Raw genomic sequence first — 26,005 nt, 5'->3', positions numbered from 1 at the left:
ATGGCAGGAAAGAAGAGGAGCCGAAAGGAAGACAACAAGGAGACCATGAAGCCGACAAAGAAGAGACCATGTCCTGAAGACGATCAAGAGAAGAGGAGAGGAAAGAGAAGCAAGAAGAGAAGATGCAGAGAGGAGGAGTCCCTGGCAAAGAAGATGAAGAGAGCGGTGAGGGAGGCTGAAGAATTGGACGGAGATCAGCCAAGACCAGGTAGAGAGGGGAAGGAGGTTTTATTAGGCAAAACATTTCTTAGTATGGGGCAGTTGTAGAATCCCAGCTGTATCAGAGAGACACAAAGGGGGAATACAATTAGCTACGATAAGCCGCTTTTTCACGAAAAAAGTCTAACCGTGTGAATGCTTATCTTGCAATCCTATTCGCCACGGTTTTAGTGGGTGCGAATTCTACATAAGATTTTGTGCAAATTTCACCACCTCCTGAGCAGGTGAAAAGTTGGAGAAATTTTATTTTAAGGTAAAAATGTCAGGATTTGGTTCAGAATCACTGGGACACCCTCCTTAATGTCTAATTAGGTAAAAATATTTTTTTACCAGCCTAAATTGGCCAATAATGGCATGTCATTTTTGGGGCGATAAAGTGCAGGAAAATGGGTTAATAGATGTGGGACAGGTATATTGGGGTGCTATATGAATGGGACAGGTGTTTTTAAGATTGCAGGTGGGTGTTAGAGGCGTATCTTAAAGGTTTTTTAAACATAGTATAAAGCATTTTTATGCACCCCCAATATAAGTAGAACATTTATTTTGTCAAAAAAACAATTGCTTTCTAACATTATTTGACTGATTTAGAAAAATGCATATAACGGCTATCTGAGACAACTTAAGATCCATGAAAACTAGTATTAGGCCCTATATTACTGTGGCTTTTTTGGGGGTACTGTCAGATTTCCCCATTTCCACCTACACCTATCTCAGATAAAAGCAGCAAGATTTATTGCGCAAATGCCGCAGCACGACTTTTGCAATTGAATTGCGTGAAAAATGGAAGCACGCAAAGACGCAATAAGTTAACGTATCACGTTGGCTAGTTGAATTTCCCCCAAAGTATAGCTGGAGGTCTGTTACATTTAATTATTTATATTGATAAAGTTTTATCTTTAAAATGTTACTATATAAACAGTATTTGGTTCTTAATTTTGTAGGGACTACCTGTCTACTTGAAGCATTATAGGGACTAACGTTCTTTATTAACTTTCTTAAGTATCAGGGTACTATAGGAATTACCAGTGTTTGGAATGGGTATGTAATTCCAGCTGTCGAGATGTCTCCTGTCAGAATACCGACAGCAGCTTCCCGATGGTTGGTATCCCGACAGGAGTGGGTTAAGTATACTTACCCTCCCCCCTTCTGCCCTAACACTTCCTTCTTGTAGCCTAACCCTCCTTGTTAGTGTCTAAACCTAACACTCTCCCCTTAGTGCCTAACCCTAACCCTCCCAGTGGTAACTAACCCGAATCCTCCCCCCTAGGGGTGCCTAACCCTAACCCTCCACCCAAAAACCTAACCCTAACCCCGCTATGCTCCCTAAACCTAACCTAACCCTCCCCCTTCGCTGCTAATGATAAGGGTGCCCCGGACTTAACTTGTTCGGGCAGGCGTCCTTTGGCGTTCCGGCATCAGGATTAAGATAGGCATCAGTATTTCGACACCTATCTTAAGGGGTTGTAGTCATGTGGTCACAATCCCGACATCGGAATGCCGGCTAGTTTCTAAGCATTAGCCGCGTTGGGGGGGAGGGAGGGTTAGGATTAGGGAGTCTATCAGGGTTAGGTTTTGGGGGGGATAGACACCCCTAGGGGGGAGGGTTAGGGTTAGGCACCCCCAGGGAGAGGTTAGAATTAGGCACCATTCCCGGGAGGGTTAGGTTTAGGGAGCGGTAAGGGGGGGTTAGAGTTAGGTACCCCCGGGGGTAGGTTAGGGTTAGGCACCACTAAGGGAGGGATTAGGGTGAGGGGTGGACAGGGAAGGGTTAGGGTACTTGCCTGACCCAGTCGGGATCTTGATCCTGTCGGGCATCCGCTGTCGGTATTTGAAGAGCCCTACAATGCATTTTATTTAGTATTCTCAATTATTCCTGTTCAGTAATCATCACAGTCATCTCACGGTGTCCTTATTTTATTCCTCAAGGACCAAGCAGCATCTCATCACCCTGCCCCGGTGACGCCTCTCAATCCATCAAGAGATTTAAGATCAGACGTGAGATCGGCCGGGGCAGCTACGGAGTTGTAAGTTTCATGGCTTTACTACAGTACATATAGTATCTTAATGCAGATGCACATAGATAAATGATCTGTATATATTATAAAATGGCATAACTGTAATGGTAATTATCTCCCAATCCGAAACCATCTGATCCTTCTCCAAATACGTGATTATTGAACCAATATGTTTCTAGGTAGTTTTAGCTACACTATACCACATACTTACCTACTCCCAAATCTCGGTGGCTCTCCCAGACTCCGGGAACAGTGGATGAGTCTCCCGGACACGGATCACTGCTGTCTGTCCTGCCCACTTCCCAAGTGTACTAGGCATCTTGATGACAGGTTTTGTGATAAATCACCTCATTGTATACCCGCCCCCAGCTTAACAAAGATGGGCATTTCAATTTTGTACAGTGGTGGATGAGCCACGATGATGTAAACATTGCACTACACCCCCACACATCCAACCTGGCTGCTCACTCCCAGAGTGCAACAGAAATATCTGCAACTATGAGTAGCACCATAAAGGACAGCTCCCTATAGGTGACTGTAAGACAGCTCTATACCTACAGTACACCGCCTGTGCACATGTGACTCCAGTACCCAATAAACTAGCACAGTTTCTTCAGGGAGAATAATTTAAAAAATACTTATTTGTATATGTCAATGAGGCTGATTCTGAGTAGGACACAAGTGGCAATGCGGATATCAACAAACAGAAGGAAGAAGGAAACGGGCGACTGCATATCCACCTGATCAAACTTAAAACACATGTGGTGATTCAATTAGTTTATTAGGTGCTGTAATTAATGGGCACCCAATGTAGCAAATTCATTATTTTTGGGCGCCCATTAATCATCATGCTTGTAGCGCCCAATTAGATTAGGTTTAGCCACGTAAAACATTCTAAACCCATCTGAAGTCCTGGTTGGGGCGCCCAAAATGCAGGTAGGGTGCCCATACCATAGACTTAACGCACATTTCTGCTCGCCACCTCAGGAGGCTGTAAGCAGACATGGTGCCGGCAGCTAACGCGCCTGAATGGAATAACAATTGAATTGCTCCATCGCTGACTGCCGCTGGTGCAAACATTAGATCTGTTTGGTGTAGTAGGAGCGTCATGGGTGTGTCATGGAATGGATAGAGGTAAGGCACCTATTTCAGATGGTTATTTTGCATGCAGCATGGGCTGGGTGCAAGTACAGATAGTAATGATTATGTAGACAATATGTACTAAGCGTTTAGTACATATTGTCTAAATAAACGTGTATTTTTAGAGCTAGGACATCTCCACTACCATGCTGCTCCCACACTTGGGATACCCCTTGTTGAGCGCTTATCACGATCACCATATATCTGCAGATAGTAATGATGACAGCTGCAGATGGGATAACAGTGGGCAGGACAGACTCCCACATTTACTCATACAGCACACACAGGCGGATTCTATTATTAGTATAAGTAGGAGCCCAGAAAAATGGCTGCAGATGTGTCTGACTCACGATAGGCGAGGTCCAGCCATTGGGTGGGTGTGGTCACCAAATTTAAGGGCTTGGCCATCACACAAAAGACATGGCACAATATTATGCTGCCTGGTAATTACAGGCCCAGTACTGCTGTGTACGATGTACTGGCTTCTGTGTACTCAGACCCACTGCACCAAACACTATGCAGCCTAAATTACCACACAGCCCAAACAGTAGTGTAACTTATGTCTGGTCAGCCAGTTTGGTGACAACATATGACCACTCTGACATATAAAGTAGCATGGGGCTGTACAAACAGTGCAATAAGCTCATTTAGTTTAAACACAGCAAAGTAGGAGGAAAGCAGAGATAATACAGTTCAGAGTTACAATTCAATAAAGTGGTGTTTGTGTACTGAACAGTAACTGTATATAAGGTTATCCGTTCTAATAGCAGAATATAATATACAGTATATAAGGTTTGATAAACGTGTTCTACAAAAAACCATACTGCTATGATTTCATTGAATATAACGAGTATAACACATGCGCTGTGGAGTACCGAGGGTGACTCCAGGGGAGCACCAGCTCCAGGCACCTGCTCCAGCCAGGGTGCTGGAGATCAGCTACTAGACGAAGGGAAGAGCACCTGCTGAGCTGAGTTGAGCGTGAAACACATAAAGAGATCAATGCCTCCAGATAGGGGGCATGGTGTGGACGGAGCGGTGCTTGTGGCTCCTCTTTTCCACCTTTGAGGTGGGTCCTACATACCACCCTGGCCCTGATGTCAGCCGGCCTGGTTTGCACGGAGGAGAGAACATAGTGGCTGTGTCTCTGCTGCTGAGGGGAGGCCTGTGTTGGGTGCTGCTGTTGAGAGTCTGTGTCGTGGCACCCGTGACTGGGAGAAGCCTGAATGGTGAGTCTGGTGAGGTCACGCCTGACTGCTCTGACACCAAATGCCAATAAGGGGCACTACTATGGCATGTGTATAAGAGACACTACTGTGGCATAACTTAAATAAGGGGCACTATTGTTAGTTAGAGTGTGAATAAGGGGCACTACTGTGGCATAATGTGAACTATGGACATTACTATGGCATAACATGAACTGTGGGGACTACTCTGTAGCATAATGTGAAAAAATAGCCGAAACTGTGGCATAATGTGAATTAATGGGCTCTAATGTGTGGCATAATTTTGACATTGTGGTCATTATTTTGTAACATAATATGAATAAGGGGCACTACTGTGGCATAACATGAATAAAAGACACTGCATGTTGTAATGTGAATAAGGGGCACTAGTGTGTGGCATAACATGATTTGTGGGCACTATTGTGTGGTTTATTTTTAATTAGTGGAATTACTTTAGTGGGTTGGAATATATCTATCCCTCCATGTCCCAGTTGGATACTGCCCCTAATGTTTATTTTTATTTCCCTTTAATTTGCTCCTTCATGGTGGCCACACCCTCTACCTGGCACTACCTGGCACACTTGGGGGAGGGGACGCGGTAGCACACACATGCTCCGGGCACCATGGCTACATGCTACACCCCTGCACATGTGGGAGAATACTCCTCACACCATTATAAATTTATAGACATAGAGACACTTATTACACGAGTGGCTGCAGATTTTAAGTCACTTACTGATATTTTGAAGCACTTTTCTTATCTGCAGTCATTAAATATTTTACTAACTATGGATCCTATTGTTTAGAATTTACATATGTTTTAAATAAATAATAATATAGTGGAAGATTATTAATATAATCTCGGAGGGGTGGAAGGGGTGTGGCCAATACGCCTGCATCTGTTTTGCCTGTAACTACCAAATATGTACCAAATGCCTGTTTGCTGCCGGTCCTGAGTTTGAGTCCAGTGTCTCTGAACTTGATCTCTGCTCACTACCAAAGCAGAACTGATGTACATCAATAAGCCAGTGGGACGCCACACGAGAGGTTCTGTAGCAGTGTGACCACGCTTTCCCAAAATTAAGTGGTTCCAGTGCTGCTATAGGAGCTTGGTGGTGGCAGTGATGTAACCTCTTACAACTATAGGAGGAGTTGGTAAGAGTAAGGGGGATCCCTATATTCCCCACGACTGGTGAAGTACACCCACTCGAGTTGCTCAGAAACAGTGACACATTTGTACCGTCTGGACAAGTACGACCATTTAGTATGTCTGATTTACTACAAAACTCTGGGCCTGATTCGGACCCGCTTGCGAGTGCAGGACGCTCGCAAGCAGGTCGATGGTGCCGAAGTGCGCATGCGCACGACGGAGGGAGCTCCATCGTGCGCATGCGCGAGACCCGGCGAGCGACGAGGAATCCGTCGCTCGGGGTCTCGCAGCAAAGAGGGCGTGCTGTCGATGATGAGTGACAGCACACCCCCTTTGGTGGGCGTGCCGGGGGCGTGGCTGCCAGACGGAGGCGTTCCCATACCGTCTGAGTCCGGCCCCACTGACATCAGTAGTGATGTCAGTGGGAGTGATTTTGGCTCTGATAGAGCCAAAATCACTCCTGGGCTTGCGGCAGCGAGACCCTACCGCAGGGTCTCGTCGCAAGCCCGATGGTCGCGATGGTCAAGACCATCGCGACCATCATCATGGACGCTCGCTATAGCTGTGGGTGGTCACCCACAGCTATACGAGCGGCCAGGAGGCCGCTCCATTTTAAGGTTGGAGGGCCTGATTCAGAGCGAGCGCTCTGGTCAGAGCGTTCGGCTCTGAATCAGGCCCTCTGTACATACAACACCAGAAAAACATACTGCAATTATCTTAAGCTTTACAAGTGTCTCACATAAGTAACAAGCATAATAACGTCCAAGTTACCATAGACGTGGTCTTCCTTCTGACAATTCCGACAACTGGTTCTGGTGGCAGTGAATAGTCATGTTGCTGTACGATCAGCCAATCAGAGACCAAGGTAATAAGAGATATTGGCAAAAGAGACCCCCTGCATTTCTCACATTACATAAGAAACACACCTGTGAGGTTACTGCAGTGGCACCAGCTGAGAATCCCTTCTCTGTCAGAGGAACTCTCACTATCCTCAGAGTTCTCCTTCTCCAGTGAGTTATTACCACTGAGCTCTGCTCGGGGAATGATAGCCTGGGTAGGTGGTCATGCAGTAGGTGTAGGTGATGGTGGGGTTCATCATTGTCATCCTATAAAGGTGGGACATGGATTCTAAAATATAAAGAGGTCAATTCAATGACATGTGAGTTACTCGCGGCCATGGTCCCACTGGTCTTGCATGTTATTGTTTGCAGCCCCATAGGACTACGTACAAAAATCCACAAGTCTGGACTGGACCGAGAGGGGGCGAGTTCAGATGCCCACCTTGACCCCCAAAGACTTACAATGCAAACTCCAATCATTTCTATAGATATAGATCAGGCATGTCAAACGCAAAATACCACCGGGCCGAGCATTCAAGGTCTTAATAGTGTGTGGGCCGTAACAAAAAAAAAGTCTTCTATGCAATTTTGAAAGGTTTATTATTAATAAAAACCAAAGCAGTGCTCCCTGTAGTAGTGCCCCTTATGCAATGCCCCCTGAATTTGTGCCCAGTATGCAATGCCCATTATGCAGTGCCCCAGTAATGTCCCTGGAAGTGCCCCCAGTAATGCCCCTTATGCAGAGCCCCCAGTAATGTCCCTAGTAGTGCCCCTTATGAAGAGCCCCCAGTAATGTCCCCAGTAGTGCCTCTTATGCAGTGCCCCCAGTAATGCCCCTTATGTAATGCCCCTTATGTTGTGCCACTTATGCAGAGCCCCCAGTAATGCCCCTTATGCAGAACCCCCAGTAATGTCCCTAGTAGTGACCCCAGTAATGCCCCTAATGCAGAGCCCCAGTAATGCCCCTTATGTTGTGCCGCCAGTAATGCCCCTTATGCAGAGCCCCCAGTAATGCCCCTTATGCAGAGCCCTCAGTAATGCCCCTTATGCAGAGCCCCCAGTAAAATCCCTAGTAGCGCCCCCAGTAATGCCTCTAATGTAGAGCCCCCAGTAATGCCCCTTATGTTGTACCCCCAGTAATGCCCCTTATGCAGAGCCCCCAGTAATGTCCATAGTAGTGCCCCTTATGCAGAGCCCCCAGTAATGTCCCTAGTAGTGCTTCTTATGCAGTGCCCCCAGTAATGCCCCTTATGTTGTGCCACTTATGTAGAGCCCCCAGTAATGCCCCTTATGCAGAGCCCCCAGTAATGTCCCTAGTAGTGACCCCAGTAATGCCCCTAATGCAGAGCCCCAGTAATGCCCCTTATGTTGTGCCCCCAGTAATGCCCCTTATGCAGAGCCCCCAGTAATGCCCCTTATGCAGAGCCCCCAGTAAAATCCCTAGTAGCGCCCCCAGTAATGCCCCTAATGTAGAGCCTCCAGTAATGCCCCTTATGTTGTACCCCCAGTAATGCCCCTTATGCAGAGCCCTCAGTAATGCCCCTTATGCAGAGCCCCCAGTAATGTCCTTACCAGTGCCACTTATGCAGAGCCCCCAGTAATGCCCCTTATGCAGAGCCCCCAGTAGTGCCCCTTATGCAGAGCCCCCAGTAATGTCTTTAGTAATGCCACTTATGCAGAGCCCCCAGTAATGCCCCTTATGTTGTGCCCCCTTTAATGTCTCTTATGCTGTACCCCCTCCCAGTATAGAACAGGCCCCACTCACCTGTGCACTACTTACCTTTCTTTACGATGGCTGCTGTGCACTGCTCAAGTCTGTGCCGTCTTCACTCCTGCCGTCCTGCGTACTTGCTGCCGCTGACTGGATCTAATTAGATCCAGAGCGTCAGGCGTAGGCTCTTCTCCTCGCGGGAGACGTCATGACGTCACCCGCACTCTGCATCACTGGGAACACTGGCCTCTGAAGTGATCAGAGGCTTCTGAGTCCAGCGTTGCCAGCTTTAACTAAAGCAAACACTGTCCGATCAGAGCTGAGCTCCGATCATGGCAAAGATGTAGGCCGCATATTATATATATATATGTGGGCCCACACTTTTCGGGCCTCATAAAAATGTTTATTTGGGCCGCATGTGGCCCACGGGCTGCATGTTTAACATACCTGATATAGATGTATAGGCTTCTCTCCCAGCACAAATTATACTGATGAACAGATTGTGCAGCTGTATCTCACATCACTGTCCCTCCTGCCACTGCCAATAATTATATTACTCAGACAGCTATGTGGTCCAGGATACTCTACAGATTGGGCTAGTTATTGGCACTATAGGCGTTAGATTCACTGTTCAAAAGATAGAAACAGAGGGCCTGATTCAGAGCCGCTCGTAAGCGGCCGCTCGCTCCGAGCGATGTTCGCACATCTGCGCATGCGTATGGGTTGTAATGCGCATGCGCCAACCAGTCAGTGCTGTCGGAAATCGTGTGTTCGCAAAATAGCGAGTGCCTGCTAATTTCAGTGACAGGATGAGGCGTTTGTGGGTGGTAACAGGGGAAGGTGCTTGAAAACAGGGAGTGGAGATCCGAAAGCAGGCGTGCCAAACGGTCAAAACGGGCGTTTTAAGGGTGTGCATAATTAACAAAGCAGCGTCATCGGCCACGTCACTTAGTTGTCTCTTAGCCTGAAGTGTTCGCATGATTGCGGTAGGAAAATCCAACCACAAGCACTGCGAGCAGTTCAGACGCCTTTCGATGTACTCGATTAATCTAATAAATAGCAGAGTGCGAACGGCCAGGGGGCGTCTTTACAAAATAGCGAGCGCATGTTTCGTTCGCTCGCTCAGACATAGAGGCGTCAACAGACCGCAAAGAGGTCTGTTTAAATATCCGGCCCCTTTTTCTGACCGAGCGAGCACAAATAGCGTCCGTCTCTGAATGAGGTCCAGAGAACCAGTGTGAGGGTATAAATGTGTAGGGATTGTTATACTAGCTAGTGTTAAGTTCCCGTTATAAAAAGTAAAACTGGGCAGCTATTCTCATTTTTGCACATAACAAGCAATGGTGAAAACCCAGATTACACAAGCAAGTTTGTATCATGTAATTTCTGTTACTGGCCTGGTCATACACTATTTGATAACAAGTTGTATATATAAACAATGAAAAATACATTTGACACTACATGAAGCCATACATCACTACACCGTGCTGCTGCCCTGCTACACCCACTATCACTCCATCTGAGGCTTCCTGCATACCTCTATTACATCACACCTGACACTGGCCTTGTTACATGCAGACAGGGCCGGACTGGCCATCGGGCACTTCTGGCAAATGCCAGAAGGGCCGATGGTCAAATGGGCTGGTCTGGCCGTCCGTTTGGATGCCATACAAAATGTCTTTCCCAAAATGTCCGCCGCCGGAGAGAAGACATTTTTTCCACATTAGGAACAGTAATGACACTAGAGGCTCCGTTAGTCCTCTAGTGTCCACTTGCCATGGTCTGCCAGCAAACACTAGAGGACCAGCGGGACCTCTAGTAACAGGTACTGTGTGACACGCCCCCTGCCTGCTGTGTGTGAACCTCTGTGAAGAGCTGGAAGTGCCGAAGAGGAGCAGCAGGCTTCTACAGAAGCAGGAGGAGACCCAATGCGACCCTGAAGTGGAGAGGAGAGGGGACACTACCAAACACTATCAGGTAAGTGTGTGCACTTTATTTACTTTTTAAATCTGTTGCTCTTTACCCTAATGACAGAAAGCTTAATACTGTATAATCACTGTGTCTCCCCCTCAGTATCCAAGCCCCCACCCTCTCTGTAACCCCTAATTCATGTCCCAGCCCCCACCCTCTCTGTAATCCCCAATTAGTGTCCCAGCCCCCACCCTCTCTGTAACCCCTAATTCATGTCCCAGCCCCCACCCTCTCTGTAACCCCCAATTGGTGTCCCAGCCCCCACCCTCGCTGTAACCCACCTCAGTGTCCCAGCCCCCACCCTCCCTATAACACCCCTCAATGTCCCAGCCCCCACCCTCTCTGTAACCCCAATTAGTGTCCCAGTCCCCACCCTGTCTGTGACTCCCAATCAGTATCCCAGCCCCCACCCTCTCTGTAACCCCCAATTAGTGTCCCAGCCCCCACCATCTCTGTAACCACCCTCAGTGTCCCAGCCCCATCCTCTCTGTAACCCCCCTCAGTGTCCCAGCCCCCACCCTTCCTGTAACCTCCCCTCAGTGTCCCAGCCCCCACCCTCTCTGTAACCCCAAATTAGTGTCCCAGCCCCCACCCTCCCTATAACACCCCTCAGTGTCCCAGCCCCCACCCTCTCTGTAACCCCCAATTAGTGTCCCAGCCCCCTCCCTCTCTGTAACCCCCTCAGTGTCCCAGCCCCCTCCCTCCCTATAACACCCCTCAGTGTCCCAGCCCCCACCCTCTCTGTAACCCCCAATTAGTGTCCCAGCCCCCACCCTCCCTATAACACCCCTGTGTCCCAGCCCCCACCCTCTGTAACCCCAAATTAGTGTCCCAGCCCCCACCATCTCTGTAACCACCCTCAGTGTCCCAGCCCCATCCTCTCTGTAACCCCCATCAGTGTTCCAGGCCCCTCCCTCCCTATAACACCCCTCAGTGTCCCAGCCCCCTCTTCCCTATAACACCCCTCAGTGTCCCAGCCCCCATCCTCTCTGTAACCCCCAATTAGTGTCCCAGCCCCCACCCTCCCTATAACCCCCCAATCAGTGTCCCAGCCCCCACCCTCCCTGTAACCCCTAGTGTCCATGCCCCCACCCTCCCTGTAACCCCCAATCAGTGTCCAAAGCCCCCACCCTCCATGTAATCCCCAATTAGTGTCCCAGTCCCCACACTCCCTGTATCTCCCCCTCAGTGTCCCTTCCCTCACCCTCCCTGTATCTCCCCCTCAGTGTCCCTGCCCTCACCCTCCCTGTAACCCCCAATTAGTGTCCCAGCACCCACCCTCCCTGTAACCCCTATCAGTGTCCCTGCCCTCACCCTCCCTGTATCTCCCCCTCAGTGTCCCTGCCCTCACCTTTCCTGTATCTCCCCCTCAGTGTCCCTTCCCTCACCATCAGGCCGGTTTTGACTGGGTGACAAAAGGCCGTCCGTTTTTTTGCCGGGTGTGTTAAATAATGGTGGCTGAAAACAGGTGCCTCTATTCACATGGCACAGTCGTCATGTTACAGCCGGGAATATCCACTGAGCATGATGGCTGCCGTACTGTGTCCATGCCGTCCCTGCTTGACAGTAGTGTATAAGAATCAATGTTTCCTTACAAATTAGTGTCCCAGCCCTCACACTCCCTGTAACCCCAAATCAGTGTCCCAGCCCTCATCCCCCCTGTAACCTCCCTCAGTGTCCCAGCCCCCACCCTCTCTGTAACCCCCAATCAGTGTCCCCGTCCTCACCCTCCCTTTAATCCCCCTCAGTGTCCCTTCCCTCACCCTCCCTGTATCTCCCCTTCAGTGTCCCTTCCTTCACCCTCCCTGAAACCATCCCTCAGTGTCCCAGCCCTCACCTGTGTGGTGGCACATGTTTAAATCCCTTGCAGAATGTGCACTGTTGTGTGTGTTTTAATACTAGCGTTCCCACTAGACTGTTTCAGCAGGGCGCCGCATCCTGCCCTATTTCTGAAGGGCAGAAAGCACCCTGCCCTCCAGTGCGGTGCCCCGCTGAGACAGCCTGTGAGCTCTGTCTTCACCCGTGGGTCACAGTGTGTGTCAAGTGTGGTCAAAACGGCGGCGCTGCGGTCACCGCTGGTGCACCCAGCATCCATTCACAGTGACCGTAGCACTTGGGGACTGCCTGGCACTTAAGTGCCCCAGGAGTGATGAAAAGGGGAAGTGTCATAAAGACACTCCCCCTTTTCTTTGACCATGCCCCTTTTTCGGCCACACGCGCTTTCAGCGCATGCAGAAGTGCCCTATCTCTAGGTCCGGCACCCTGCCTACTGCCGGACCTAGAGTGAACACAAAATACAGAGAATAATGTACACTTTTATGTTGTTCTAATATTAATTATATGTGTCCGAGCATAGACTAAGCAGTGGGAAGAGTTAGGAATAGCAAGGGGAGGAGTCTGTGACAGGAACCAGGATGCTGACACCAAGGGGTCAATCCTATTAGGTGCTATGTGTTGTTGCAATGGCATTTAAACGCAGCCAACGGCACCGCAGCTCGCACCCTTCGCTACCCAAGCCAGGATTCGCATAATTTTGTTCGGAGCCCTATGGGGCTGCGAGCAATATTAGGCAAATCGGGGCAGCTGTAAAGTGCGGCCACTGCCGCGAGGACTCGCGCCGGCGAGATCATCGTGGCTAATATGATTGACCCCCAAGATGGGCCTGTGTGCTTTAAAATGCCAGGGCCTATTTTTAGTCCCAGTCCGGCCCTGCATGCAGACCTGTCGTCCATACATCGCACCAATCACTGCCACCCAGAAGATTCCTGCAATCCTTTGTGATACAGTGATGATTCTGAAGACCTCACTACAGGTTGATTTTTTCCAGCGATCTTCTCCCTGTGCCACCCGATTCCACCGCTGATGGCTTCTGACCTTCCACAATAGTGCGAGGAGCTCTGAAGTAGAGGGGTCCACTAGGGAATTACATGGCCTCCCCACTGGGTCACTCTGGATATGCCACCCAGTCACTGTGTACCATTAATCACTGGCTAGATGCTTTCTATAACAAAATAGGAAGAAAGACAAATGTTCATAATCAAGAATTATTCATAGAAACTGCTATATATCCTTTAATTACATATTACTCACACAGCACAATACTAATATCCATTATAACAAAAACAACTCATTATAAGCAGCAGAATATCAGCACCCCCCAGGACCTATACCCTTTGTGAGATATTACTCATCTTACGTCAGGCTTGTCTACCATCCCGATATGGGCCAGGAGCCTCCCGATTTTTGGGTGCCGCTCCCAGGCCCCTGGAAAGGCAGGCAAGCCTCCTTGCAGCCAGCAACCCTCCTGACCTCCCCCCATAATAAACTACAAACCCCTGCAGCAGGGGGGGCAGTGACGCGATTCGCGCTGAATTGCGTCATCGTGGCCCTGCCCCGCTTCACAATGTTGAACGACATTGTGAAGAGGGGGCTGGGCCACGATGATGCGATCACATGGCCCCACCCCCGGCTCCACCCCCAATGTGCCGTGAATTACCAGGCACGCCCCCTGCTGTTAGCCGACAATCAGCTCCCTCCCGGAAGGAGGGAGCTGATTGTCGGCAAGTATGTCTTACGTTATGACTGTGGGTGGGACTGAATGCAGACTGTGTAAGCAGCAACTACCTATATTCACATTTATGTATTTTTTTATATATAATTTTAACATCTAATACATGGAAAGTATCCACAGCGCAAATAGTTCTTATTAATTATGTTCATAATCTTTTAATATACTGTATATACTGGAGCAGCCATTTGTGCTCCTCACCCTGTAAAATATCTACATCTGTGACACATTCAGGTCCTGCTGGCATATGATAAGATCACAAAGAAGGACGTAGCCATGAAGCTCCTGAATAACAACGGAATGACAGCGAGAGAAGAGGCCAGAGCGCAGATGGAGAGGAGAGCTCTGCAAGCAACATCGGGAAGCCCCTTCCTAATACACAGCCTCCTGTCATTCCAGACCGAGGTATTACCATAATGTTACACTGATCCTTGTGGTCAGGTGACAGCTCTGTACCAGTGGCGCACACCAGGGGGGGCTCTGAGTAACAATGAGGAGTGTGGAATATTAGCAGACTGTGCTTAGGGCCTGATTCAAAGATGGATGGTAATGCGATCGCAGCTGTGATTTCATAAGCAACACAGCTGCGAAAATATGCTAATAGTTACAAAGTTTACCGAAGCATAAGGATGCTAAGCTCACCTGGGTTAATATCAATAACATTGACGCACATCAGGCGGCCATCTTGCCCTTGCGGTAGGTATGACCACCCGCAGACTTGGCAGCTCTCCTGACACGCATAGGGCTCTCATGCTGCATTGGAGATCGCTTGTTTTACACCTAAATACATTCCAGAGAGGATCCATAAACAAATCACAACCTCTTATATCAGTATAATGTCCTGAGAAATATATGCATTGTGCAGGCTTACCCCCACATATGTGCACAGTGCACATGCAGGCAGAAGAGGTCAGAGGAGACACATATTGTTTAGAATTTATTTGATGCAAATCACCTCCACTGTGTCCATAGACCCCATACCCACACTGTTATATTGTAGTCATGTGGATGGCATGTGCATTTACAGAGCTGGCATTAAAATAAGTCCCATAATGTCACATATTTCAGCTCCATCTATGTTACTAAGTTCCCCACACATTTATAATCAGATACAGTAATGGTCACTGTGTAGAGTATGGTGGAGAGTACGGTGCCTGCTGTAGACTCTGAGCGCCCAGACCAGGTAACTGGAAGAGACTGTGCTAGAGTATATAGCAAATATGTGACTCTGTTCTGTTTGTGTCTTCTGGTAGGAGATTTTGGGCTTCGTCATGGACTATGCCAGCGGAGGAGACCTGTTCGAACTCCTGCATAAAAGAGGCCGTCTTGAGATCGACGCTGCAACGTAAGATCTATCACTGAGCTGACGTGAGACTCTGCGTAATTGTTTGCAAGAGACAATCTGAGACATAGGCGCTTACAGTGTGGGGAATGAGATATATTATGAGAATAGAGATGTGTCCTCATACAGCTAGCCTCAATACGCCACGCAGCGCAACTTACCCGGTGTAGGTGAGCTGTTAGGTCCCGTGCTACTCTGCTAGCGTCATGCCTTCTGCTATAATGCCAAGTATTATGGATGTGAGACAAGGGAAAGTGGACGTCATTATGTGAGGCTGTGATCCAATGCTTGACTGCGATCACAATGCATTTGCATATCACCGCTGATATTAGCAAGAAGAGTTAGCAGAATAGCGATCCGTAGTGAATCAGGCCTTCAGTCACACACTGATATATGTGTTGCATATCAAATTAATCAGCACAGTCAGACACTCTCATTGGCTGCTGCACAGGGCCAGAGCTGCATGAGTGGCACTACTGGGGGCACTGTATAAGGGACACTACTAGGGGCAGTGTATAAGGGGCACTATTGGGGCACTGTATAAGGGTCACTTCTTGGGGCACTATATAAGGAGTACTACTTTGGTCACTGCATAGGGGGCACTACAGGGGCACTATTGGGGGCACTGTGTAAGGGACACTACTGGGGCACTGTATAAGGGGCACTACTGGGGCACTGCATAGAGGGCACTATATTAGGGGCACTATATATTGTGTACTGCATAAGGGGTACTCTATAAGGGGCACTACTGGGGACACTGTAAAAAAGGGCACTACTGTGGGCACTGTGAGGGATAGAACTGGGGAACTGCATAAGGGGCACTACTGGGGGCACTATATATTGGGTACTGCATAAGAGGCACTATATATTGGGCACTACTGGGGCTCTGCATAAAGGGCTCTACTGGGGGGCACTGCATTAGGGGCACTGTATAAGGGGTATATTGGGCACTTTATAGGCGGCACTATATAAGGGGCACTACTGGGGCACTATATATTGTTCACTACTGGGGGCACTGTATAGTGGGCACTGCATAATGGGCACTACTGGGGATACTATATATTGGGCACTGCATAATGTGCACTACAACAGGGGGCACTACTACTGGGGACATTGCATATGGGGCACTACTACTAGGGGCATTGCATAATGAGCACTATATAAGGGGCACCACTACAGTAGGCATTGCATGAGGGGCTCTACTACTGGGGGCATTGCATAATGGGCCTTGTATAAGGGGAACTACTACTGGGGGCATTAAGGTGCAAATGGAATGGAAAAGAATTCTCCCAGAGTGACGAGAAACGGTGGTGTCATGTTGATACGCCCCCATTTTCTAGTGGCCTCGCCCCTTGTGGCATGTGGTCACACCCACTTTTTCGGCACGCACACATAGGATGGGGGCTCCATTTTTCATCTTGCCCTGGGCTCCAAATACCCTAGTTACATCACAGATCGCATCTTAGACACCCGACGCTAGCAGTCTCACGAGATCTGGTGCACCAAGAGGGGCTTTTTGATGTGACTGTAGTAAAGATGTGTAAGGACACAATTATACATGTGGCAGAACAGTTATCATACACTACCTTCATTACATTTGCCCTAGTGATTATACCAGCACTGGCTACCACTGGTCACCACATTATGTGTACCATAAGACTCAACCACATTACAGATGGAAAAGAAGAAATAATGGTCCTGATTCAGAGCTACTCGTAAGCGGCAGCTCGTTCGCTCCGAGCGATGTTTGCCCAACTGCGCATGCGTACGGATCGTTATACGCATGCGCGAACCAGTCAGTGCGGTCGAAATTCATGTGCTCGCAAAATAGCGAATGCCTGATAATTTGAGTGACAGAATGAGGCGTATGTGGGTGGTAACGGGAAGGTGCTTGAAAACGGGGAGTGGAGATCCGATCGCAGGCGTGCTTAAAGGTCAAAATGGGCGTTTTAAGGGAGTGCATAATTAATCCAGCAGCGTCATTGACAACGTCACTTGGTTGTTTTATAGTCAGAACTGCTCGCAAAATAGTGGTTGAAAAAACCAACCACAAGAATAGCCAGCAGTTCATACGCTGGTCGATGTACTCGATTAATCTAATAAATAGCGGACATGACGTATGGTGCGAGCGGCCAGGGGGCGTATTTTTAAAATTTACGTTCGCATGTTTTGCTCGCTCGTTCAGACTTAGAGGCGTGAACAGACCGCAAAGTGCGAACGGTTCATTTGAATAGCCACCCCTTTTTAGAAAACGAATGACCGCAGATAGCGAGCGGCTCTGAATGAGGGCCTATGTCAGGCCAGAAACCACACACAGGGCCTGATTCAGACTTGGGAATAGAGTGAGATCTCTCTCTCAACTGATCATCTTGGTGAAACCATGCTGCACTGCAGGTGGGGCAGATTTAAAATGTGCAGAGAGATTTAGATTTGGGAGGAGTGTTTCCAAACTGACCTCTAAATTGTAGAGTAATAATAAAGCTGTGCAGTATTTGTGGGCTACATGCAAACGCAGCCAGTATTTACCCCACATGTAAAAAAATGTATGTATTTACACCCCTTACATTGCAATATGGTTTGTTCAGGTTCACAGTTGAGAGAGAAATCTCACTCTATTCCCAACTCTGAATCAGGCACACAGTACATACATACCGGGTCCCGTTTTTGCCGGGGATACATACTTATGTTTTCGCAGGGGATACATACTTATGTTATCCCCTCCCCACTTGTTGGTCACCCATCATTTAGTCTCTTCCAACTAGGGGGCATATTCAATTAGGTGCGAAAAGTGCCGTACTTATTCGCATGCCGGACTTTTCGTCGACATAGCAGGTTTTCCATAGAAAAAAGTATCACGCTCGTCCCCGCTTATCCCAGCATTCAATTAGAAATCGGCAAAAACGGGACCCGGCGAAAAAAGTGCTGTCCGATTTGGGTAAATCAGTCTGACACCCCCCAAAAGATGCACTGACATTGGGGATCACTCTAGATACCCCCGAATAGGCCTGCTGAAGGTATTTGGGGTACTTAAATGCTCTCAATAGCTGCTAATTAGCGTGTTTGCACAAGTGGTGAAGAATAGCATTTAGCAGTTTTTTTGTGCCAAAAATAAATAGTTCCAGCAAGTTTGGGATACATGAAAATGGGTGCAAGCATGGTTAAAAATCGCTAAAGTGAGGTTTTAAAAAAACGTAAAAAACGCAAAAAACGCACCTTCAGCAAGCACCTGCAATCAAAAAAACACCTGGGGCATACTTGGGGGACCCCCTGGAGTCTATTTTGCTAGTTTTTAAGTTTGTCCCAAAACAAAAGTACTTTTTTGGGGTGAGCTAAAGTATTTTTTACACTTTTTTTGATGCAGGTTACCTTTGGGCGGCTTTCCCAAGGCTGCAGGGGTGTTCATGCAACTTTGCACCCCAAACCCCCAATTCTGCACTTTTTTTTGCCTGCATTCAGAGGCGAATCTTTTCATTGGTTACGAGGCGCAGACTTTTCGCACCGGCGAAAAGTCTTTGGAATTGAATACGGGTATAAGTTTTCTCCTGGCAAAATGACATCACCGGCAAAAACTTTTCGCCAAAAACGGCTTATTGAATACGGCCCTAGGACTCCTTCCTGCATGCACTTGTCTTTATATCCCTTCTCTATAGCTCTCTTACACTCTCCCCATCCCCTATCTCCCATATACACAGTATGGGACTGACACAGAGCCGCACTCTTCTGTGACCGCATTAGTGTCTCTTGCCGCAGTTGTATCTATTACTTTATACTAATGCTAGTATCAGCCCTTCCCGTATGTCTGACTGCCATGCCCACATAATGCGTCTTTAGACGCTGCCATCGACGCTCCAACAAAATGCACCTGCCCCATACTAGGAGCATATTCTCCATCAGAGTATGGCCTCCAATGTAAGTGTTTAAGCATCTGAGCTCATGTCCAGTTATGTGACATCAGACAGTATCTCTGTAATAGCCATCTCCTAGTCACAGCCCGGGAACACCCAATACATTTCCAATACATTTCTGAGATTGTATATCTCAGCTGTTACTGTGCTTCTTTACACACACACTGCGGGATGCATGCACTGTGTCTCGCAGTGCGACTTAAGGTAGGTACACACTGGAAAGATATATCTGCAGATGATGGTTGTACCCCGTGGCCTCTGCAGCAAGTGTATGGGCGGTCGGCTGATCGCTCGTACACACAGCACAACAATGAGCAGATACATCTGCCATTGGCTGTGCTACGCAACTGACCCGATATGTCTGTGAATTAAATCATTCACAGACATATCGTCTATACACACTGGCCAACGTGCACACAATATATTGGCAGTTCAATTGAACGGCCGATATGTTGGCCAGTGTGTACCCAGCATTATAATCAGCCCTTATGGCTCTCTCTTCCTTCCCCCATGGGTATGATAATACTCTCCAGAGGCTGTGACTGGATTCCCAGGGGACACTGGGAAGTGACATCATGTGAGCAGCCAGTCCTATTGGCAGATGGAAACTAGAAGCAGCTGATGCATAGTGCAGTATGCAGCAGCTGCACACACCTTTAATCTTCAGGCTCCCATACATCAGCAATTGATTGTGGCAATTCTGCAATCTGCAATCGATTGTGTATAAAAATCTTTCCTTTTTCAATCGATTGTGGCAATTCTGCAATCTGCAATAGATTGAAAAAGGGAAAGATTTTTATACACAATCGATTGCAAATTGAAGAATTGCTGCAATCAATTGCTGATGTGTGGAGGCCTTTCCTCTAGATCAGATTGCTCAGAAGACGTCTGTCTGCTGCAGAGAAACCAACAGATAGGAGGAGAGCCTGGCTGAAGGGGGAGGAAGTAAGCAGATATGTGCTATAGTAACTATGCAGTGGCTGCCTGGTATTCACATCATAGCAAACAACCACCTTTATAAGGGTCTTAGATCTGTGAATTATGGTCCCATAAACATGGCACAACCTGTACTGCACTGATGCCCCCAGTGACCTTACCTGCGCTGTGTCACCACTGACTTTATCAACATTTTTCCTTTCCCTTGATTACCTTTCTATGTGTAAGAATAACCATTATTGGCCACCCTCCCCCCTTACATCAGAGCAGCTGCTAATACTTTCTTTATGTAGAAGTACCAGCAGGGAGATGAGTGAGGGGGTCACGGGTGGCAATTTGTGTGTGTGGAGAAGTTGGCGCTATCTGCTGGGTCTCGGGGGAATCAGCTTCGGAACTAGCCATCCCGAGCCGTCATGACAGGGGCAGAGCCAGAGCCTGCTGTGTTTATTCAGAGCCACCTGTCACAGCTACTGGGCATCTCTGGATAAACACAGGTGGCTCTTGCTCTGACCATGCATGATGCTGAGACCCAGCAGGTAGCCCCTACCTCTCCACACACACAAATTGCCACCCACGACCCCCCTCCCCCTATTTCCCTGTTGCTACTTCTACATAAAAAAGTATTAGCAGCTGCTCTGATGCGGGGTAGGGGAAAGGGTAGGCCTGCTGTGCCACATCCAGCAGGTGGCGCCCCTATGCACTTGCCTCACGCGCCTAGTGGGAAATCTGCAATCTAGTAAGATATTCCATGTATACAACTAATTCTGTATCTATAGAATCCTCATGGAGAACAGAATCTGGGACATTACAATAATGTTACATTTCTTCTTTGACAGATTCTACGCTGCAGAGATAGTCTCCGGTCTCCAGTACTTCCACATGATGGGCTTTATACATCGGTAACTACCTTTCTTTCCATATATCATTAAATATAGAAGAAATGTCACTTTTAGGATTTCCATGTTCTTCACAGAAATAACTGTTCTTACAATGGGAAATTAATGAAATTAAAACCTTATAAAACAAAACAATATTTAGCAATGCATTAAGTGTTAAGTGTTGCACCCAGAGGGCATAATGTCATCACCGAGCAACTAGGTTACTGCTCGGAAGGAAGCTCCAGTACTGATCCAAAGACACTGTGGGAGAAATCTTGATGTCTTTCACAACACAGTGTAGGAGCCAGAGTAGGGTGCAGGTTGTTGCTGCTGGTGAACATGGCGAGTTCCATCCCAATGGCTACCCACCCTATGTGATGGCCCCGCTGCATCGCCTCCTTATAGCCCTGCCTCCCAACGTTGAAGGTGTGCAGATTGGGACAGTGGTGTGACCATGTAATGAAGGGGTGTGGCTGTGTCTCAGAAGAGCATGGCCATACCTCCATGGTGTGGAGCAATAGGCTGGCCTTTATGTCTCTCCAGTGAACCTCCTACCACCCTGTCACTACCACATGCACCTTTGGCAGAGCACAGCAAAAGGGAAAAGTGATGCCTCCCAACTATAACACTAAAATTGGGCAATTGGGAAGTATGCTATTAGTATATATGTGGACCCGAATATGTTTGGCTCCCATAAGCTTGTTATCCTATACTGAATAACTACACAAGTGCAAAGTACAAAAATACGGGGAAGTCATAATCTGTGCACAGAAAAACAATACTCTTTATTAACTACTGAAAAGAGTAAAATAATCCATTATCAGTATAATAATAGACTATATGAGTCATAGAAAATGCGGACTTGTACTGCATACACCTTTACACAAACTGACCTATTTCTTCCCCAACCACACTACAAGGCGCACACCCATTCATCACAGCTGTTATAGAAAATCAGGGAACCCGTGTGCAAGATATTTGTATGTGCCCCCTCTTCCCAGTGAAATAAGGTGCTGGCGCCAGCACAGAAGACTGATGTCAGAGGGTTTGCTACCTTCTGCCCAGATGCACTGTACTTCACAGTCCTTGGTACTGTCTTCATAACATGGGACTGCCCTCATCCGGCCAGGTGTAATAGGCATTTATCCTCTAGGTGGCGCATGTTTCCACATTCACAAAATAACCTTACTCACTTATGATACTTTGTATTTCTCCAGTAAGTACTTGTTTTCAGTGACAGATGATGATCCACATTCTAAATGCAAAATGTCCATTTTACAGAGATATTAAACCGGAGAACATCCTCATTGATGACGCCGGCCATATCAAACTGGCCGACTTTGGGCTGGCAGTAACTACTATCCATGGAGCCACGGGCTATGCTGGTACACGAGGGTACATTGCCCCAGAGGTGAGGATGTAATAATATAGGGATGAGGTGGATTACTGCTATTCATATATGTAGAATCCTTGTAGTAAGCTAAATATGGAGGAATGAATTGCACATGTACACAATTACCTCCATATTTACCTCCTCTTAATCAATTAGGGCCAAGCCCAGATGGTGGTCATTACCATGCAGCATGTGCAATAATCAAATTGACCAACCTGATGATTCCCAGTATGCCCGTAATATGAACCAAAACACAGCAAACACCCAATTTACACACACAAACTGCCATACAATTTAGAGAGCAACGAGTGACTCTCAAGTAATACAGAAAGCAACCTAGTGATTCATATACCATGCAGAAAATTTCCTAGTGACTGATATACAATACAGAGAGCATCCTAGTGAATGCCATACAATAGAGAACATTCTTGTGACACCACACAAGTAAAAGCATCCTAGTAACTGATATACAGAGAGCAATCTAGTGACTGTCATACAATAGTGAGAGCAAAGTAGTCACTGTCATACAATATACATATAATTCTAGTTACTGAAATCCAATAGGTCCTAGTGACCTATATACAGTACAGATAGCATTCTTGTGACAATACAATATAGAGCATCTTAGTGACCGCCATACAAAAGAGCCTGTGACCATAACAAAAAACAGAGAGAATCATTTGACCACAATACAAAATAGAGCAGACTAGTGATAATATGTAATACAAAGATCACCTTTGTGACTGCTACATAATATTATCCCCTCATCATTAATGAAGCCCTCCTCAAAATCAGTAAATCTTTAGTTTCAACATCATGAACACCTTTATAATCATTAGCTCTCACATCCCATAATTAAGTAATCCTCACATCAATGAATTCTATTTATATTCATTAGCGTTTCAATACCACTCAGATTCTCCTGATAATACTGAAATGTGTGCAGTGTCTGGTCCTGTAAATGTTTGCCAGTAATTGTGGACCCAGTATGTCATTAAATGGTATACATGCACTGAGCTTTCATTCATCTGACATGTATGGTCCGATGTTCTCAATCTGCCATCTGGTCACAGACAAATTTGTTGCAGTGAATATTAATATTACACTTTGGGAAACACACTTAATGCAGTGAGGTGTTTCCTTACAATGACAGAACGCCGGAGATTGCCATAGAAGGGGGATTGAAGAAGATTGTATAGAAGGGGGATTACACGTATATATCATCTCTTAGTATGTAAGCTCCTACAGGCAGGGCACTTCTCAGTCTGATTTTCCTAGCACACCCCATGTTACCAGTGCTCGTCTCCTTCTCCCCATCATTGCCTCTGACTCTGCCTGCTCGCCCATACATTGGGTACAGCATCACTTAGTACTGAATGGAATCCCACCTGGGACTCCTGCTAGCGGAGTTGCCCTATCCTTGCCCTGCTATCTGTCTGACCCAGTCTGTGGTGTGATATTGTTTGGTACTTATTTTATATACTTAGTCGGGTCTGCTATGGGTGGCTTGATGATGTGATTTTCCTTGAAACTCATCATTGTGGTGACATCCTTTACAATGCCAGGAATTGCGGTACTGTATAGTGGAGAGGGCGCCATAATGATGAAATTGCAGCACCCCCAAAATCTTTGCTGCCCCCCTCCCAGAGACTGCAGCCAACATATCAGTAGTTATGATACATTGTACTTTATAATTTACTTTCATGTAGTATTATGTACTGCCCTTTCTCGTGTCCTGTATGTGAGTATTGTACAGTGCTCACTGCCCAGTTGTGTTCTCCCATTTATAATACCGTCTAACCTAGTGACCTGTTTTCCTCTTATTGACAGATGCTCTCAGGACAGCAGTATGATGCCGGGGTAGATTGGTACGCCTTTGGCGTGGTATTGTTCCAACTTACCACGGGAAAACCCTGGCTCTGCTGCAAGCTCTCTGTGTTGCCTGGCTACCACCTAAGCCCTATTACACAAAACATCCTTGAACAGGTCAGTGTGAGTAGATACTTAGGATTCGGTACTAGGTACAAGAATATCATGAACAATATTTCCCCATGGTCAGTATGTTGTATCTATAAAACTCTCATTCTCTAATACTTGTCATGTAGTTATTCTTGTTATGAATGGCCAGGCAGCGATATATGGAGAATCTATCCATATTACATACATCACATTATTGGTTCCACCTATCTGACACTCATAAACAAGTGGTGGCTGAAGAAAACTCCAAGTCAGAACAATCAGTGTGCAGGAGTCACTTTACCACTGACATATTCTATCCTAAACTAGATGCACATCCTCTGATTAGGGTAAAAGATTAATGCTTTCTTGTTTGACTAAATTACATTGCTGCCAAATATGTAGGTATAAGGGATCAAATTATAGCTGAACTGCATTTTAGTTGCATTCATGTTGTTTTTTTCAGCTCCTGTGTACAGATCCTCAGATGCGTCTGGGAGTAAATGGAGACATTTGTTATCATCCTTTCTTCGCGGGTATTGACTGGTATGCGTTAGAAGAACTGCGCGTACAGCCTCCATTCATACCCGGCAGAGTAAGTGCATAGAACTGGAAGGTACCATATAGGAATCTCATCATGTTCACCTGCTAATCACAACCCTCATTAGATTATGGGAGTCATGGGATGGATAGTCTGATCCTTTCATGGGGAGAGGTGCTGGCATTATGTTGTGTTACCAGACACTAGGCTTTTTTTTTTTTTTTTAAATCACATTTTATTGAATTTTCAAATAGACACTGGGCTTCAAACACCAAATATTCTTATTTGAGGGTCATAACAAGATAAACTGCAGCACGTGTGACGTGTGTGTATAAGGGTTAGTCAAAACAAAACCACGAGGTATGTCTAAGAATGACATAATTCCCTCATAATTATAACTCTCACTTCCTATTAGACACCCATATCTGCCACCACTAAGATTTGGCTCAAAGCTAATTCTTTAGGAAGTCTCATTTGCTCTCTAACTTATCTCAAAATAAAATATCAACCTAATTTAATTAGTTATTGTAAACCCAATAATCTGCCTTGAGTGTAGCAGCATAACAACCCAGCCTATCGCACATGCATAGCATATTTAAGAATTCTATAGTATGCTTTAAGAATGCTATTAAATGCCTTTTAAAACGACAAAGATAACTCAACATACTAAGCAAACAAAAAGAGAATAAAATATTGATATCAGTCATTTACGTCAGTCCCTAGGGGAGGTTACAATTTATGTTCACTATCAAATGAACACACACACACACACACAAACTAGGGTTATTTTTATGTCAAATACCAACTAACCTACCAGTATGTTTTTGAAGTATTGGAGGAAACCCATGCCAACTCAGGGAGAACATACAAATTCCACACAGATCAGCAATGACTTGGAATTAAATTCATGACCTTAGTGCTGTGAGACAGTAATGCTATCCACTATGCCATCCACTGTTGCCCACAAATGGTGTAGTGTTTCCTAAAGCATAATGAAGTGTTAATAATAGTAAATAAACAAAATATAAACATGTGCACAAAGGTATATTGAGCATGAACAAGTTAGATAAATTATTTGGAAAGATTCTGGATGTCTCCCCCTTCTTAATAAGGTTAGTAACCAAGCATGACAGAAGTCATATGACTGATTCTACTAATTACATGATGTCAGAGAAGTTTGGAAATATGAATTATGAAAAGTATTGCTTTGATGTA

The 26,005-nt window shown here is 46.6% G+C and overlaps 1 protein-coding gene across 1 annotated transcript; it reads left to right on the top strand.

Annotated features, from left to right (window-relative positions):
- Nucleotides 1-24,413, top strand: LOC148519726 (protein kinase C delta type-like). Its single transcript, XM_088476205.1, has 8 exons — nucleotides 1-208; nucleotides 2,101-2,243; nucleotides 14,074-14,244; nucleotides 15,093-15,184; nucleotides 20,859-20,921; nucleotides 22,182-22,311; nucleotides 24,124-24,279; nucleotides 24,399-24,413. Exons 1-8 carry the CDS (start codon nucleotides 1-3, stop codon nucleotides 24,411-24,413), a joined length of 978 nt encoding a protein of 325 aa, XP_088332331.1.
- Nucleotides 24,414-26,005: the final 1,592 nt, after the last annotated feature.

Source organism: Taudactylus pleione, unplaced genomic scaffold (genome assembly GCF_031769625.1).
Source record: "Taudactylus pleione unplaced genomic scaffold, aTauple2 ptg000184l, whole genome shotgun sequence".
In the NCBI taxonomy this organism is placed as follows: domain Eukaryota; kingdom Metazoa; phylum Chordata; class Amphibia; order Anura; family Myobatrachidae; genus Taudactylus; species Taudactylus pleione.
Note: the sequence above shows the minus strand (reverse complement) of the source record. Positions and strands in the feature narration are given on the sequence as shown.